At 49.1% G+C, this 18,235-nt stretch overlaps 2 protein-coding genes across 5 annotated transcripts in view; both read left to right on the top strand.

The window, feature by feature from the left end:
* Positions 1 to 10,614, top strand: part of vta1 (vesicle (multivesicular body) trafficking 1) — a 48,899-nt gene extending 38,285 nt beyond the window's left edge. For both annotated transcript variants that reach the window (XM_072362099.1, XM_072362098.1), the window contains exon 8: positions 9,408 to 10,614. In XM_072362099.1, coding sequence (XP_072218200.1) covers positions 9,408 to 9,553 — 146 coding nt within the window. In that variant the 3' untranslated portion in view covers positions 9,554 to 10,614. The remainder of the gene's footprint in view (positions 1 to 9,407) is intronic.
* A 7,397-nt stretch (positions 10,615 to 18,011) lies between these two features.
* The window catches only part of adgrg6 (adhesion G protein-coupled receptor G6), a 118,472-nt gene continuing 118,248 nt past the window's right edge, over positions 18,012 to 18,235 (top strand). For 2 of the 3 annotated variants that reach the window (XM_072362058.1, XM_072362056.1), the window contains exon 1: positions 18,013 to 18,187. In XM_072362058.1, coding sequence (XP_072218159.1) covers positions 18,186 to 18,187 — 2 coding nt within the window. In that variant the 5' untranslated portion in view covers positions 18,013 to 18,185. Of the gene's footprint in view, positions 18,188 to 18,235 lie in introns of all 3 variants that reach the window. The other variant, XM_072362057.1, reaches the window with a different exon arrangement.

The following is an 18,235-nucleotide window of genomic DNA, read 5'->3' as shown; positions in this document are numbered from 1 at the left end:
TTCTTCCTCTGTTCTTCTTCTGTTCTTCCTCAGTTCTTCCTCTGTTCTTCTTCTGTTCTTCCTCAGTTCTTCCTCAGTTCTTCCTCTGTTCTTCCTCTGTTCTTCCTCTGTTCTTCCTCTGTTCTTCTTCTGTTCTTCCTCAGTTCTTCCTCAGTTCTTCCTCTGTTCTTCTTCTGTTCTTCCTCAGTTCTTCCTCGGTTCTGCCTCAGTTCTTCCTCTGTTCTTCTTCTGTTCTTCCTCTGTTCTTCCTCTGTTCTTCCTCTGTTCTTCCTCTGTTCTTCCTCTGTTCTTCCTCAGTTCTTCCTCTGTTCTTCCTCAGTTCTGCCTCAGTTCTTCCTCTGTTCTTCCTCTGTTCTTCCTCTGTTCTTCTTCTGTTCTTCCTCAGTTCTTCCTCTGTTCTTCCTCTGTTCTTCCTCTGTTCTGCCTCTGTTCTTCCTCTGTTCTTCCTCTGTTCTTCTTCTGTTCTTCCTCTGTTCTTCCTCGGTTCTTCCTCTGTTCTTCCTCTGTTCTTCCTCTGTTCTTCTTCTGTTCTTCCTCGGTTCTGCCTCAGTTCTTCCTCTGTTCTTCTTCTGTTCTTCCTCTGTTCTTCCTCAGTTCTTCCTCTGTTCTTCTTCTGTTCTTCCTCAGTTCTTCCTCAGTTCTTCCTCTGTTCTTCTTCTGTTCTTCCTCAGTTCTTCCTCGGTTCTGCCTCAGTTCTTCCTCTGTTCTTCTTCTGTTCTTCCTCTGTTCTTCCTCTGTTCTTCTTCTGTTCTTCCTCTGTTCTTCCTCTGTTCTTCCTCTGTTCTTCCTCTGTTCTTCCTCAGTTCTTCCTCTGTTCTTCCTCAGTTCTGCCTCAGTTCTTCCTCTGTTCTTCCTCTGTTCTTCCTCTGTTCTTCTTCTGTTCTTCCTCAGTTCTTCCTCAGTTCTTCCTCTGTTCTTCTTCTGTTCTTCCTCAGTTCTTCCTCGGTTCTTCCTCTGTTCTTCCTCAGTTCTTCCTCTGTTCTGCCTCTCTTTTGCCTCGGTTCTTCCTCTGTTCTTCCTCTGTTCTTCCTCTGTTCTTCCTCTGTTCTTCCTCTGTTCTTCCTCTGTTCTTCCTCAGTTCTTCCTCTGTTCTTCCTCAGTTCTGCCTCAGTTCTTCCTCTGTTCTTCCTCTGTTCTTCCTCTGTTCTTCTTCTGTTCTTCCTCAGTTCTTCCTCTGTTCTTCCTCTGTTCTTCCTCTGTTCTTCCTCTGTTCTTCTTCTGTTCTTCCTCTGTTCTTCCTCGGTTCTTCCTCGGTTCTGCCTCAGTTCTTCCTCTGTTCTTCCTCTGTTCTTCTTCTGTTCTTCCTCTGTTCTTCCTCGGTTCTTCCTCTGTTCTTCCTCTGTTCTTCCTCTGTTCTTCTTCTGTTCTTCCTCGGTTCTGCCTCAGTTCTTCCTCTGTTCTTCTTCTGTTCTTCCTCTGTTCTTCCTCAGTTCTTCCTCTGTTCTTCTTCTGTTCTTCCTCAGTTCTTCCTCGGTTCTGCCTCAGTTCTTCCTCTGTTCTTCTTCTGTTCTTCCTCTGTTCTTCCTCTGTTCTTCCTCTGTTCTTCCTCTGTTCTTCCTCTGTTCTTCCTCAGTTCTTCCTCTGTTCTTCCTCAGTTCTGCCTCAGTTCTTCCTCTGTTCTTCCTCTGTTCTTCCTCTGTTCTTCTTCTGTTCTTCCTCAGTTCTTCCTCAGTTCTTCCTCTGTTCTTCTTCTGTTCTTCCTCAGTTCTTCCTCAGTTCTTCCTCTGTTCTGCCTCTCTTTTGCCTCGGTTCTTCCTCTGTTCTTCCTCTGTTCTTCCTCTGTTCTGCCTCAGTTCTTCCTCTGTTCTTCCTCAGTTCTTCCTCTGTTCTTCCTCAGTTCTTCCTCAGTTCTGCCTCTGTTCTTCCTCTGTTCTTCCTCAGTTCTTCCTCTGTTCTTCCTCAGTTCTTCCTCTGTTCTGCCTCAGTTCTTCCTCTGTTCTTCCTCAGTTCTTCCTCTGTTCTTCCTCAGTTCTTCCTCTGTTCTTCCTCAGTTCTTCCTCTGTTCTTCCTCGGTTCTTCCTCTGTTCTTCCTCAGTTCTTCCTCAGTTCTTCCTCAGTTCTTCCTCTGTTCTTCCTCAGTTCTTCCTCTGTTCTTCCTCAGTTCTTCCTCTGTTCTTCCTCAGTTCTTCCTCTGTTCTTCCTCAGTTCTTCCTCAGTTCTTCCTCTGTTCTTCCTCAGTTCTTCCTCTGTTCTTCCTCAGTTCTGAGACACTCGGACTCTTTAATCCTTAACCACCTCGGCTCTGGTCTCAGTTTTCAGCAGCAAACCCTCACAGTTCTGCAAAGATGTGAAATAAAAGAAGCTGTAAGTAGAGTCGAGTTAAAGATGTAACCATTTGGAAGGAGTTCAGAAAAGTGGAAATACTAAAGTGAGCCCACACTGTCTCTGCTTTACGTGGTTTTCATTATGAAAGCTGGCTGTCAGCTCATTTCCTTTCATCTTTTTTATTCTGAATGATGCAACGGTCTCTGGCTCCGACTCCTTGGATCGTTTCTCCCACCTCTCCGACTGTCCTCCAAATGCTCGCCGAGCGCTGTGGTTTCAGGCCGTTCCTCAGCTCATCGCCAACTTCTTCTCTTCGTTTTTCCACTGTTTTCCTTCCTCTGTCTCTCACACTCTTCCCATCACTGGGAGTATGCAGTCAGCATATTTGCAAGAGGAGAACTCGGCCAAAGGATTAGAGGCTTGTGGTGCAACGTTATTCACTTGTTTTCCCTGTTCCTCTGCAGGACACTTTTAAGAGCCGAGGACCATGTTTTATGAACCCAGCTCGGCCAAGAGAGACATAATCTGAGGCTCTCAGAGGGAGGTCCAGAGACCTCCAGGGGTCCTTAATGGGTTCCCACCATGTAAACCTCTTAGTAGAAGAATGATTTGATGCCGCTGTGCAGCTGAAAGTTTAACCCACGAGCAAAAGGAAGATTCAAAGTGAAGGTGTAGATAGAATGGGGCCTGATACCTGATTCATGAATCCGCTCTCAGGTTTAGTTGCAGCTTCATATTTTATGTTTCATCCCAGAGCCTTTCTGCTCCCAGATAAGTCTTTGATCCACCACTAGATGCTTTTCATCTCCCCAGACCTATGAAACACTGCTGAAAGCACCTCTTTGTTTCCATTTTTCTGTAATTTCCTTTCGGAGAGATTGTCATTTCTTATATTTTCCATTTGCTGTTTGTAGTGCGGTGCGACGGCTTCCTGCCAAGAAGCTGCTGCCGATAAAGAGCTCCAGTCAAATCATAATGATGGAAATGCACCATTTCTTCATGATCCATGTGTTAACGTGATGTTCATCTCTTCACTGGCAGCTTCACTGGTGTTAAAACATCAGACCTCCTTCATGGGATTCTTTTTAAAGTCCCGTTTTACTTTGTTTTCTCAGCAGTTCACAGCTATTTTCCAGGTTTAAACGTTTCCAGTCACAGTAAGGCCTTTTATTCTTAATGCATACATGTTAAACATGCAGAGCAGGAGTTAAACCCCCCCATCCCTGGTTTGGCTGGTAAGTACAGAGTTATTACAGTTATTCAGTTGGTTAATAAGAGACATTCTCTTGAAAAGCCCAAACAGGAAATAACAAAATCCAACTAAAAACTCACCGATGAAACATTGATCGATTGAATCCCAACAAAAGTCTTTTCACAGCTGCAAATACACACAATCCAACAAGTTCAATGTTTGGTCCGAGTAAAATAAAGATAATTAGACACCGTTTTATTAGTCCAATCTTTTTAAAACTTCAAAATGGAGCCCTGTCCTGAGCTTTTGACTGACAGCTCACCTCAGCCAATAGCAGCTTCCGACAGCCTGGAACAGCCAATGGGAGCCCACATTAGAAGGAGGTACATCCCCTTCTTCTTCTTTGAATGGACGGAGTTAAACGTTTTAAACGTTAGATCCTGAAAGATTAAACTTGGTTAAAGTCACTGTTAATGTTTAGCTAAACCTCACTGTGTAAATCTAGTAACAACTAAACAAACCTGATAACTTTCATCGTATCTCATGAATGTGGCCATGGAAGGAAGCCATTTTATGGAAGTCTTATGGAAAAACTTCCATAAAATATCCCTTCTTTGTGGTCATGTTGTTTGATTTAAATGTACCTACTGTTACCCAGTAGTTCCATGTGCATTTAGAGTAAAAATACATTTAAAAAGAGTCCATATGCAACAAATAATTAAAAAAACAACACTGTGTAATATCTTTTTGGCTGATTTAATCAGAGTGAGGAGGAAATAAAACCCTTCACTATAACACTGATTGCTCCATTCATTAATTTTCCCTTTTTGGTCTTTATTGGGCCATTAAAATCACTACTTTTTCATCAATTAGACCTTTTATTGGAGAATACTCGTCTGTTTCAGTGAACCTAAGACATGAAATAAGAAGCCACTGAGCTGGCGGTTTACATCTTTAACCTCACTGACGGCTGAGAGCTCCTCAGCACAGGTTTTAAGGTCGTGTTTATTTCTAAAATGCCTTCATGGACGGGCTCCAACTTACTTACTTACCTCTTAAATCCCCCAGCTTAAGGCTGCCCCTTAATTATTCTTCTCTTTATTATTCAAATCAATGCTAAAGGTCCATCTCTCTTTTTTTTACTGTCGTTTATATGATGCAAGGCGAGTTTATTTGTTGAGCCCAATTCAAAGTGCTTTACAGCTGCATAAAATCACAAGAAGGCACATGAAATCATTCCATAAAACATAAAAATAATCATTTATTAATTCAGTTAAAAGCAAAGACTGCAGATAAATACTTTCAGTTGTCAGAGGGAACCCGGGGATCGAACCATCGGTCTTTTACACTCCTGGACATGTCAGAACAGCTGGTCTGATGGGCTGAAACGGTCTCATGTGGATGTTCTTCAACACAAACAACCGACGTCTGTTTCCGTGACAGAAGAAGCATCAAAGCAGCTGAAAGACGGCGTCTGAACTCGGCTGGACTCACATGGACCGGGTTCTCCCTCAGAGGAGGCTGGAGGCGGTTGTCATGGCTCCACCATCCAGGAGGCTGGAGGCGGTTGTCATGGCTCCACCATCCAGGGCTGATGAATGTTGGGAGGTTTTAACGAGGAGCTGAGCCTCAGCAGCTAAAGCCTGCCTCCTTCACTGCGTTTCGTCGCTCGGTAAATTGGCTCATTGTCTGCTTGAGAGGATATTGTTCATTAAAGAGCTGTTAGAAATGCTTAATGAGTTGAAGTGATGGCAGTCAGTGCTAATGGGACATTTTATTAAGCTAAATGTTGAAAGTCTGTCCTCACTGACATGTTCCAAAGGCTCTTACCAACAGCTGCAGAGACTTTGGACAGAAAACAGCAAAGGTTGAAACATCTGGATAAAACAAGTTCTTTTAAGGTGGTAATGTGTCATTTTAACCCTGCAGAGGAGACAGAAAAGCTTTAAAATGGCAGAGAGAAGGAAAATCTATATTTTTTAAGTGACTTTTAAGGTGGTAATGTGTCATTTTAACCCTGCAGAGGAGACAGAAAAGCTTTAAACTGGCAGAGAAAAGGAAAATGTGTATTTTTTAGGTCACTTTTAAGGTGGTAATGTGTCATTTTAACCCTGCAGAGGAGACCGAAAAGCTTTAAAATGGCAGAGAAAAGGAAAATCTATATTTTTTAAGTGACTTTTAAGGTGGTAATGTGTCATTTTAACCCTGCAGATGAGACAGAAAAGCTTTAAAATGGCAGAGAAAAGGAAAATCTATATTTTTTAAGTGACTTTTAAGGTGGTAATGTGTCATTTTAACCCTGCAGATGAGACAGAAAAGCTTTAAAATGGCAGAGAAAAGGAAAATCTATATTTTTTAGGTCACTTTTAAGGTGGTAATGTGTCATTTTAACCCTGCAGAGGAGACAGAAAAGCTTTAAACTGGCAGAGAAAAGGAAAATGTATATTTTTTAGGCTTTAGGACGGCAGTTGTGTCCCTCAGCAGAGCCTCGGCCACTTCAAAGCCAGGAGGTTTTCATTCTATAAGAGGGAACATGATGCTGCTTCTGCTGCAGTGGGGTCAGACTACAGAAACCATTACAGCTGCACCCCAAAACTAAACCAAAAGCAAGACCGAAGCTGTCAGCTTTGGGGAAACAGCAACGTTTGGATTATCCACCGTAATGCTGTGTTTGGGAGTCAAAGTCCCTCTGACTCAGTCCTCCTGCTGCACAGAACCTTCTGTAAAACCTTCTCTGGCTTATCAGCTGGCCTGTTGGACGTTATTCTTCGTGTGTTTGGATTTTGTGGCGTGAAAACATCCAGCAGGTTGTGTTTTTTCGTGGCGTCCTGTCCCAGAGTCTCATGTTCTGTTACAGATACTGAGGGATGGTTTGGGTTAGGAAGGACTGAGCAGGTGGGGTGATGGAGGAGGAAGGAAAGGGTTTGATAATTCCAAAGAAAGGAGGGAAAAATATGAGCAGAAACATGAGCAGATATCCAGGGACTCGTTTCTGCATTTTTATTCTGTTACCAGGCAGAGATTTATGTCTTCAAACTAAAAAACAATGTAAAGAAACGGGATATGTGATGAGAAAGAGACGTGAAGGACTGGATTAAACATGAAACACATCATTTGTTCCCATTTCTTTAGCTGCATCTATGAAAAACAGCAAAGAAAACACAGTTTGACAGACAGAAAATAGGATTTCTGCAGCAACAAGGTGATTCCCAAAGAGCTATTAGCTGAAAACTTGGCATATCTCAGCATGGTGTGCAGTGTGTCCTTAAAACATTTGAGGAAACTGGACAAGTGGAGGACAAAAGAAGAAGTGTCAGGCCTAAAAAACTATCTCCAGCAGATGAACAGGATCTGAAAGTGATGTCCTTAAGAAAGAGGAAAAAATCCAGCTGTGACCTGACAGGACCTGAGAGATGCATCTGGACCTTCAGCTGATCCATCTACTGTTGGCCCAAGCCTCATCAGAAATGGTCTCCATGGAAGGGTGGCTGTCAAGAAGCCGTTCTTAAGGAAGGGAAACAGGGAGAAAAGGCTGAGCTGTGCCAAATGACACAAGAAGTGGACTGAAAATCAGTGGCAACAGGTCTTATGGAGGGATGAATCCTCCCCAGAGCCCGGACCTCAACATTATTGAAGCAGTGTGGGATCATCTGACAGAGAACGGAACAAAAGGCAGCCCACATCCAAAGAAGAGCTTTGGGATGTCCTTCAAGAAGCCTGGAGAACTATTCCTGAAGACTCCTTAAAGAAATGACAGAAAGCTTGTCTCAGAGGGTTCAGGCTGTGTTGGAGAATAAAGGAGCTCAGACCAGAGATTCACTTTAAAGCTGCTGAGAACTGAGAAAAAACTCTGTTTCTGCCTCAGATTCTGGGTTTATGTTCATGTTTTATCAGGTTTCAGTGAATCTCTGCAGCTGCTTCCTGTTTCTATGGAAATATGTAAAGAAATGCTTCATCTGGGCAGCATTTCCTCATTTTCTTACTTTATTAATAAAGACAAAGAGAGTTTCCTCTTTCTGCTCGTGTAAAACCTTTTTAATGAGTCAGAGTTGTTTGGTTTTCATTCCCTGATGTTGCGACTCTGCTGTCTCTTCTTCGTTGGTATATTTTCTGGTTTGTGTCCCTCCTCAGACGACACTAAACCTGTGGGTGGGTTTCTATCCTTCCTCTGAGGAAGAGGAGGAATCTTCAGGCCCAGCTGTCCTTTCTGGGCTGTATTTCTGAGCCCTTTACAGAGAAATGAGGAGGTTTCTGTTGGAGTTGCTGTGTTCCTGGATGGGGAGCAGCAGAGAAACGTGTCCCGAGGTCCTGGGATTAAAACAACCTGGGAGCTTTTACAGCACTTTTCTGGCCTTTACAGTGCTGCATTCCTGCAGGAACACTGGAGTCCTGTATGTGAAGGAGGGTGTGTGTTACACCCTCTGTAACATATTGTTTTTCCTCCAGGCTCAGCTTTAAACCTCCAGAGACTCCCGGGGTGGAGGACTCAGAGTAATAAGCTGCAGATACACCAAACAAACTGCTTTTCCAGGGAAATGTCTGCTCAGTTTGTCACTTGGGATGTTCCAGGGAAGGAAACATCACCTGTGAAGAGGAACGCTCTCATGAAGCTGTTGGATTAGCTTCAGTGGAGTTTATTTCACCTCCATATGTACTTTTGAAGAGGTTTCTTCTTCTTTTGTGTTGTCGGGGGCAGATGATGAGCTCATCGGGAGGGGTTCGTCTGAGATGTTCCTGATAAAATCTCCTCATCAGATTCTGCTGTTGATCAAAAGAAAGCTGCACACACACACATGCATACCTGCAGGTTCCCCTCTGTCGTAAATTACCCACAATCCCGCTGGGGCTTTCCGTGACGCAGCAGGCGACGGAGCTGAAAGTGTTTCTTTTAAGAGCGTTTGACCCATCCGGTCTGGTTTCTGTCAGGAAAAGTTTATTCGTGTCACACCTTTTCCTCCATTTAGAGTCTTTTAACATCTAAAATGTAAAACATGGAACTCAAGTGAAGAAAGTTCAGCTCTGGGACAGAGACTTTTAAATCCATTTTGTCCAAAAAAGGAGGAAAGTGCAGGAGGAAGCTTGAGCAGCTAACAATGCGATTGCTATTTATTTTAAAGTATTAAACTCAGGTTTGAATCCCTGGATGCTAACACTGCTAACATAGCTAACACAGCTAACACAGCTAAGCAGCTAATACAGCTAACCCGGCTAACACATCAAACACATCTAACACAGCTAACTCAGCTAACACAGCTAACCGGCTAACACAGCTAACACAACTAATACAGCTAATCCGGCTAACACAGCTAACCAGCTAAAACAGCTAATCTGGCTTACCAGCTAACACAACTAATACAGCTAACCCGGCTAACCCAGCTAACAAAGCTAACCAGCTAACACGGCTAACCGGCTAAAACAGCTAATCCGGCTTACCAGCTAACACAGCGAAGCACCAAACACAACTAATACAGCTAACCCAGCTAACACAGCTAACCAGCTAAAACAGCTAATCTGGCTTACCAGCTAACACAACTAATACAGCTAACCCGGCTAACCCAGCTAACAAAGCTAACCAGCTAACACGGCTAACCGGCTAAAACAGCTAATCCGGCTTACCAGCTAACACAGCTAACACAACTAATATAGCTAACTCAGATATGGAAATCAGTGCAGCTCAGTTTGTGTCCAGATTTCAGGTGGGATAGAAATCTGTTGGTATGTTTTTATTTTTTTTTATGCCATCTTACAGATTAAACCCTTTCTTTTTTGTCTGTTTTCTGAGCCTCTTTGAGGAAATGTTCGGCTCCGCTGTGTGATGATGCGTGTCATGAGTTATTGCCGGGTGGCGAGCATCAGTCCAGCTCTTTGTGTGGCTGTCGGCGGCCTCATTGACTCAGTAATCAGGACTGATTGCTGCACATTCACTGACTCTGATCTCTTCTTCCTTCAGGCGGTGTTCAGCTCACCCCGGAAGACTACACCAAGGCCCAGAAGTACTGCAAATACGCCGGCAGCGCCCTGCAGTACGAGGACGTCAACACGGCCATCCAGAACCTCCAGAAAGCTCTGAAACTGCTCACCACCGGCAAAGAATGAAGCCCTTTGTCCTCCGGCCTTCCTCCCTCTTCCTCCAGCCCCCGTTTTCTATCCATCACTGATCTGGCGCTCGGCGAGCCGAGGCCGCCGCTGCCTCTCACTCTGTCTCTCACACACACTGAAGCTGTTCACGTCAGACAAGGACACGATGGAAATCAGAGCGTAACAATGGCCGCCTGTGTCCGCCGCTGACTGACTGAGCTCATCAAAGCTCCACCCAAGTCCTCCGGCTTAGTTTCTGCACTCGTTTTAAAGCAGGTGAGGCGGCTGAGGAGTGAAGCTGAGGGAATATTTGTTAACTAAGCTTCTCTGTTTCCGTGGTCAGTTGATCAGCTGAGAAACGTCAGCGGACAGAGAAGCGCTAAGATCAGATCCAGCTGTTGGTTAAAGACCTCAGACATGCTTCCATCTGTCCACCTGACTGCAAACTGGACCTTTTTTGGTGTTTGGCGGCAGCTCAGAGCTCAACAAACGACTCTGATGACAGTTTAAATTCCTCATTTTCATCTAAACAGAGTTTAAAGTTAAAATGATTTGATGTTTATGATGAATCCAAGAATAAAAGGCAGATAAATGAGTCATTTTCAGGTGGATTCGTCCTCATGTTTGTGTCTGTAGGATCTCTTTTGGGAGTTATTAGTATGAATAAACTTCTTAGTCGATAGAAAGTTAGTTGTTTCTGGATCCTCCTCCACTTCCCTGCACAGCGATGCTGCCTTCAGGGTTCCTCCGACGTGGGAAACACTAAATCTTCCTCAGCGCTGAGGAAAAGCTGCTTGGAGTTGGGAGGAAACCCGACTTCTTAGCGCCTCTTCCTCCTCGCTCCAGTTAGTCACAGCAAGCTTTAGATGCTGACTGAGAAACACATAAAAGTGATTTAAGGCTCTTAATTTCTTAGGAAAGGGAGCGCGATGACAAGGTGACCATTATCAGAAAGGGATGGCCTCCACATCATCCTGTCGTTTCTGGTAATGGACACCTTGGCAGGCATCGACCGTTTGTTGTGTCCAAAAAACAAAGTGCGACGGAGCGTCTCCCACAGCAGAACTGATGCTGGTCCCAGAGCAGAACTGAGAGCGTGGAGGAGGGCGTGGAGGAGGGCGTGGAGGAGGGCGTGGAGGAGAGCGTGGAGGAGGGCGTGGAGGAGGGCGTGGAGGAGGGCGTGGAGGAGGGCGCCGTCAGGGCTGGGCTGTGGGAGGCTCTCTGGGTGTTCCTCTGTAATGTTTTACTTTCTGTGCTGAAAGATCACTTCTCTGTACATTTAGGGCGGCTGTAGTTTCTGCTTTAGTTAGTTTTTGGTTAATTAATCCCTTTCAGAAGTGGATTTAGCTGCATGAAGCTTCAGAATCAGCCTGAGAGTTTGAATAAAATGCTTGAACTGAAGGTGTCGAGTATCTGAGTTCCTGTGCACCACATCCAAAGAGTCTCAGCAGAACCTGTGAAATATGTCACCAACCAAATGTCTTTTTAGAAGTCAGATGGTCTCCTTCACCATGTTTTACTGAGCCCAGAAAGATGGAAAGCTCACAACCAACAGATGATCCGACCCGCTGCTGGTGGCGGGTCAGCCGGGCCAACACTAACCCAGCTTCAGTAAAAGGTTTGACAGAGAACATTTTAAAGATAAGAGTGAAACTGAGAAGAACTTCTTTCCCTGAAACAGCTCCGAGGCTCCGAAGCTTCGAATCTTCGGCTCCGAAGCTTCGAATCTTCGGCTCCGAAGCTTCGAATCTTCGGCTCCGAAGCTTCGAATCTTCGGCTCCGAAGCTTCGAGTCTTCGGCTCCGAAGCTTCGAGTCTTCGGCTCCGAGGCTTCGAAGCTTCGGCTCCGAGGCTTCGGCTTCGGCTCTTCGTCTTCAGCTCCGAGGATTCGGCTCCGAGTCTTCGGCTCCAAGGCTTCGGCTTCGGCTCCGAGGCTTCGGCTCCGAGGCTTCGGCTCCGAGGCTTCGGCTCCGAGATTTCGGCTCCGAGTCTCCGAAGCTTCGGCTCCGAGGCTTCGGCTTCGGCTCTGAGTCTTCAGCTCCGAGGCTTCGGCTCCGAGTCTTTGGCTCCAAGGCTTCGGCTCCGAGGTGTCGAAGCTTCGAGGCTTCGAGCATTCGGCTCCGAGGCTTCGGCTCCCATACAGAGACGAAAACGATAAGGTTCTAACTTCTGTTTCAGTCTCTGATCAATAACACAACAGGATGAACAGGCTGCTGCTGTCATGTCGCGTGTTTCCTGTAATTCTGATGCCCTGAAGTCTGGGACCTCAGAGCCGAGGAAGCATCAGATTCTGCTCATTCTGTTCATTGGCGTGTGACAGGAAGCCATAAAGCATCACCAGGCTTCGGCTCCAAGTCTTCGAAGCTTCGGCTCCAAGGCTTCGGCTCCAAGGCTTCGGCTCCAAGGCTTCGGCTCCGAGTCTTCGGCTCCAAGGCTTCGGCTTCGGCTTCGGCTCCGAGTCTCCGAGACTTCGGCTCCGAGTCTTCGGCTCCGAGGCTTCGGCTCCAAGGCTTCGGCTTCGGCTTCGGCTCCGAGTCTCCGAGACTTCGGCTCCGAGTCTTCGGCTCCAAGGCTTCGGCTCCAAGGCTTCGGCTCCAAGGCTTCGGCTCCGAGTCTTCGGCTCCAAGGCTTCGGCTTCGGCTCCGAGTCTTCGGCTCCGAGGCTTCGGCTTTGGCTTTGAGGCTTCGGCTCCGAGTCTCCGAAGCTTCGGCTCCGAGGCTTCGGCTCCAAGTCTTCGAAGCTTCGGCTCCGAGGCTTCGGCTCCAAGTCTTCGAAGCTTCGGCTCCGAGGCTTCGGCTTCGGCTCCGAGTCTTCGGCTCCGAGGCTTCGGCTTTGGCTTTGAGGCTTCGGCTCCGAGGCTTCGGCTCCAAGGCTTCGGCTCCGAGTCTTCGGCTCCAAGGCTTCGGCTTCGGCTCCGAGTCTTCGGCTCCGAGGCTTCGGCTTTGGCTTTGAGGCTTCGGCTCCGAGTCTCCGAAGCTTCGGCTCCGAGGCTTCGGCTCCAAGTCTTCGAAGCTTCGGCTCCGAGGCTTCGGCTCCAAGTCTTCGAAGCTTCGGCTCCGAGGCTTCGGCTCCAAGTCTTCGAAGCTTCGGCTCCGAGGCTTCGGCTCCAAGTCTTCGAAGCTTCGGCTCCGAGGCTTCGGCTTTGGCTTTGAGGCTTCGGCTCCGAGTCTCCGAAGCTTCGGCTCCGAGGCTTCGGCTCCAAGTCTTCGAAGCTTCGGCTCCGAGGCTTCGGCTCCAAGTCTTCGAAGCTTCGGCTCCGAGGCTTCGGCTTCGGCTCTGAGTCTTCAGCTCCGAGGCTTCGGCTCCAAGTCTTCGAAGCTTCGGCTCCAAGGCTTCGGCTCCGAGTCTTCGGCTCCAAGGCTTCGGCTTCGGCTCCGAGGCTTCGGCTTCGGCTCCGAGTCTCCGAGACTTCGGCTCCAAGGCTTCGGCCCCGAGTCTTCGGCTCCAAGGCTTCGGCTTCGGCTCCGAGGCTTCGGCTTTGGCTCCGAGGCTTCGGCTCCGAGTCTTCGGCTCCGAGGCTTCGGTTTTGGCTTCGAGGCTTTGGCTCCGAGTCTTCGGCTCCAAGGCTTCGGCTTCGGCTCCAAGGCTTCGGCTTCGGCTCCGAGGCTTCGGCTTTGGCTTCGACGCCTCGGAGCCGAAGCCTCGGAGCCGAAGCCTCGGAGCCGAAGCCTCGACGCCTCGGCTCCGAGGCTTCGAAGCTTTGTGTCCGAGTCGTCGGCTCCGAGATTTCGGCTCCGAGTCTCCGAAGCTTCGGCTCCGAGGCTTCGGCTTCGGCTCTGAGTCTTCAGCTCCGAGGCTTCGGCTCCAAGTCTCCGAAGCTTCGGCTCCGAGGCTTTGGCTTCGAGGCTCCGAGTCTTCGGCTCCGAGGCTTCGGCTCCGAGGCTTCGAAGCTTTGTGTCCGAGTCGTCCGAAGCTGTGAGATGCAGCAGGAAACTGTGGGGATGCTTTGAGATACGCGGCCCTGGCTGCCGGCGTTAAACGGATCGGACCGTGACTCTGAGCGTGTGGCTCGTTAAAACTCATCACTGCGGCGGGGTTTTCTGGTGGAGGTGAGTGGGCGGGGCTTAGCAGAGGAGGCGGGGCCAACTTAAGGAGTGACGTACTTTAGAAATGAAAATCAGAACGACTCGTTAAATGAGGAACTTTCCAACAAAGAGGAACTAAATAAATACCAGGGTTTGTTTTTGGGGAGTTTTACACCTGCTGGTGACCTCAGACGCCCTGATATCTGCTCCCAGGAACAGGAAGGAGGGATTTTATACAATATATCGGCTTTAAAGAGCTTATACAGGATGAGCACCACAGAGCAGTCAAATTGGGTTAAAATAATCAATCAATAATCATTGATTCCCATGAAGAACACGTGAAAATGTTGTGGAGACTCAGTGGATCCACCCTGACCGGCTGCTCGTTGTTTCTTTAGCTCCAACTGACGCTGAAATGCGTCTGAAGGAGTGAGTTAAAGCCTCTGCTCAGCGGGAGAAACTGAAGACACGCTGGCGGCTTTTAATTGCAGGTTTGCAGCTTCCTCTTCGCCCTCTGCCCTCCAACCACTGCTTCCTGCAAAGTGAAACCACATGTCTGTCCACACTGCTCACCTCCACCAGAAAACCCCGCCGCAGTGATGAGTTTTAACGAGCCACGCGCTCAGAGTCACGGTCCGATCCGTTTAACGCCGGCAGCCAGGGCCGCGCATCTCACAGCAGAATGAAGAACAAACTGCTTTACAAGTGGCTGAAATGTGCTCCAACAGAAGCTGCTTCATTCATCATAAGTTTGATTGAATTCTGGTGAGTTTCCCCACAGAAATCCTCTGACATGCAGTGGAAAAGGTTGAGAAAACAGTCACTTTGTTCAAGAATACGACCTGACAGCTGGAGGAATATTAGTTGGAATTAGTGGCTCCTTTACGTCATTAGTTCAGTTATCATTATTATTCTGGTAAAAAGCCCGTTTACATGGATATGAACACGCTGCAGCTGATTTAAACTTTCTGACCAATCAGAGCAGAGCAGCGCTTTAGGAGGCGGGTCTTAGAGTGACACCAGAGAAGTTCTGACCCTTAAAACTGGGCCTAAAGCCACCCGGAGGCTGATGTACTGCAGGCTCCAGCCTGGTGATGCTTTATGGCTTCCTGTCACACGCCAATGAACAGAATGAGCAGAATCTGATGCTTCCTCGGCTCTGAGGTCCCAGACTTCAGGGCATCAGAATTACAGGAAACACGCGACATGACAGCAGCAGCCTGTTCATCCTGTTGTGTTATTGATCAGAGACTGAAACAGAAGTTAGAACCTCATCGTTTTCGTCTCTGTATGGGAGCCGAAGCCTCGGAGCCGAAGCCTCGAAGCCTCGAAGCTTCGGAGACGCGGAGCCGAAGCCTCGAAGCTTTGGAAAGTTCCTCATCTAACGAGTCGTTCTGATTTTCATTTCTAAAGTTCGTCACTCCTTAAGTTGGCTCCGCCTCCTCTGCTAAGCCCCGCCCACTCACCTCCACCCTGCTGGACGGATGAAGCCAGCTTCTGGTGGAAATGTTCTGCTGTCAGCTGCACTGAGGAGCATGCATCTTCCATCCAGCAGCAGCCTCAGAGGATATAAGAGCCCAGTGGATAAACTATATCTGAGGCTAATGTTCCAGCAGAGTTAGCTAAAGACTGTGAATGTGCAGCAGACACTTTTCATCCCACTGTTTTAACAACTTGGTCCAGTTCAGCGCTGGACTGAAGGAGCTGAGCCAACATATGGGCCATGACGTCAGCAGCAGCGCCCTCTGGCCTCTGAGTTCTGGTCCTCTGTTATGTGATGAAGCCGCTCTGCTCAGACAATAAAGCAGCAGTTCCAGGCTGTAAATGCGCTGCTTCTCTCGCGTTCAGACGCGCTCCTCCTGCTCGGTGACGTCACAGCCGCCCCCCCCCCCCCCCCCCCCCCCCCCCCCCCCCCCCCCTTTGTCTGAGGAAGATTCTCTGAGATGCAAATGTGACGGACTCCTGATGCTCTTATCGGGCAGGAAGCTGGACCTGCGTGACGTCTGAAGGCAAATGAGACGCAGCGGTGCGGGCGCGTGCCCTCCAGCTCCGGGTCAGCATTGTGCGCTTCCTGCATCCTCATCGGGTCTGAACCGGGCTGAGTTTGACCGAACCGGGCTGAGTTTGGCTGAACCGGGCTGAGTTTGGCTCAGTTTGACCGAACCGGGCTGAGTTTGGCTCAGTTTGGCTGAACCGGGCTGAGTTTGGCTGAACCGGGCTCAGTTTGGCTGAACCGGGCTGAGTTTGGCTCAGTTTGGCTGAACCGGGCTCAGTTTGGCTGAACCGGGCTGAGTTTGGCTGAACCGGGCTCAGTTTGGCTCAGTTTGGCTGAACCGGGCTCAGTTTGGCTCAGTTTGGCTGAATCGGGCTGAGTTTGGCTGAATCGGGCTGAGTTTGGCTGAATCGGGCTGAGTTTGGCTGAATCGGGCTGAGTTTGGCTGAATCGGGCTGAGTTTGGCTGAATCGGGCTGAGTTTGGCTGAACCGGGCTCAGTTTGGCTGAACCGGGCTCAGTTTGGCTCAGTTTGGCTGAACCGGGCTGCACTGACCTCACTCAAAGTCATTCTTCGGCCTCGCGCTCGTTGTAAATCATTCACACACCTGAAATATCACCTTTTTATTCACTTCTCCATGAAAAGTTCCGCTGAGAACAACAAAAGCACCGATTTTACAGCGCAGCACAAAACCAAGCCGCAGGCAGAGGTAAGTACCCCCCCCCTGCTCCCAGGTGTCACCTGTCAGACCTGCTGATACATTAAAATATATCAGAGTCTCTTTGTTTATGGGACAAAACGCAGAAATGATGTCGGACTGAACTTTTTGTTTCTGTCAGATTGTTGGAGAACAAAAACTGAACATATGTTCAGATTTCTGCCTCCATCAGCATGAAGCTGCCGTTTTACCTGCTGCAGCGCGCGGGTGGAGGAGCCTGATCGGGTGGAGGAGTCTGATTGGGTGGAGGCTGATTGGGTGGAGGAGCCTGATTGGGTGGAGGAGCCTGATTGGGTGGAGAACCCTGATCGGGTGGAGCCTGATTGGGTGGAGGAGCCTGATTGGGTGGAGGAGCCTGATTGGGTGGAGCCTGACCAGGTGGAGGAGCCTGATAAGATGGAGCCTGATTGGGTGGAGGAGCCTGATAAGATGGAGCCTGATCGGGTGGAGGAGCCTGATAAGATGGAGCCTGATCGGGTGGAGCCTGATCGGGTGGAGGAGCCTGATCAGGTGGAGGAGCCTGATCAGGTGGAGCCTGATTGGGTGGAGGAGCCTGATAAGATGGAGCCTGATCGGGTGGAGCCTGATCAGGTGGAGGAGCCTGATAAGATGGAGCCTGATTGGGTGGAGGAGCCTGATAAGATGGAGCCTGATTGGGTGGAGGAGCCTGATAAGATGGAGCCTGATCGGGTGGAGGAGCCTGATAAGATGGAGCCTGATCGGGTGGAGGAGCCTGATCAGGTGGAGGAGCCTGATCAGGTGGAGCCTGATCAGGTGGAGGAGCCTGATCAGGTGGAGCCTGATTGGGTGGAGCCTGATCAGGTGGAGGAGCCTGATCGGGTGGAGCCTGATTGGGTGGAGCCTGATCAGGTGGAGGAGCCTGATCAGGTGGAGCCTGATCAGGTGGAGCCTGATCGGGTGGAGGAGCCTGATCAGGTGGAGGAGCCTGATCAGGTGGAGCCTGATCAGGTGGAGGAGCCTGATCAGGTGGAGCCTGATTGGGTGGAGCCTGATCAGGTGGAGGAGCCTGATCAGGTGGAGCCTGATTGGGTGGAGGAGCCTGATAAGATGGAGCCTGATCGGGTGGAGCCTGATCGGGTGGAGGAGCCTGATCAGGTGGAGGAGCCTGATCAGGTGGAGCCTGATCGGGTGGAGGAGCCTGATAAGATGGAGCCTGATCGGGTGGAGCCTGATCAGGTGGAGGAGCCTGATCAGGTGGAGCCTGATTGGGTGGAGCCTGATCGGGTGGAGGAGCCTGATCAGGTGGAGCCTGATCGGGTGGAGGAGCCTGATCAGGTGGAGCCTGATCGGGTGGAGGAGCCTGATAAGATGGAGGAGCCTGATCGGGTGGAGCCTGATTGGGTGGAGGAGCCTGATCAGGTGGAGCCTGATTGGGTGGAGGAGCCTGATCGGGTGGAGGAGCCTGATCGGGTGGAGCACACTGAGTTTTAAAGGAACTGAATGTATTTCTGTGTTAAAGGACGCGGTTCTGAAGCATTCAGCAGAACTTTTCATCTCTTTTGGACCGTTCGGTCTTAAATTTGGTTTTTAATGAGTTCTTTTGGGCGGAAGCGCCGCTTTTTGCCTCGTTGGATCCAGTCTGAGTCCGAACCGCACCGAACCCTCTCTGACACCGCCCCCGCCGGTGAGCCCGGGTCAGTGAAGCAGACACACCCTATCGGAGCCTCTCCGGGACGCGCCGCCGCCCTCCCATCCTCCTCCTCCTCTCTGCTCTCCCCGCCTCTCTCCTCAAACTTTGGAGAGTTTTTGCGCGTCAGCTAGACGCAGTTTGGATTTTGCCGATTTGGAGTCTTTGGAAACTTTCAGCGCAAGAAAAGAACAAAAGAAGCTTCTGAGACTTTGCTGAGAGGCAGAATGATCCTGTGGGGGGGCCAGCCGCCGCTCCAGTGAGAACATGTGAGTCCTGAAATGTTAATTTTCACCCAGAAAAGCCGCTTTCTGCTC

The sequence above is a fragment of the Leuresthes tenuis genome, unplaced genomic scaffold, assembly GCF_036924035.1.
Source record: "Leuresthes tenuis unplaced genomic scaffold, fLeuTen1.0.hap1 SCAF_13, whole genome shotgun sequence".
NCBI classification, from domain to species: domain Eukaryota; kingdom Metazoa; phylum Chordata; class Actinopteri; order Atheriniformes; family Atherinopsidae; genus Leuresthes; species Leuresthes tenuis.
The sequence above is the reverse complement of the archived record's forward strand: the minus strand, read 5'-3'. Positions and strand labels throughout refer to the sequence as shown.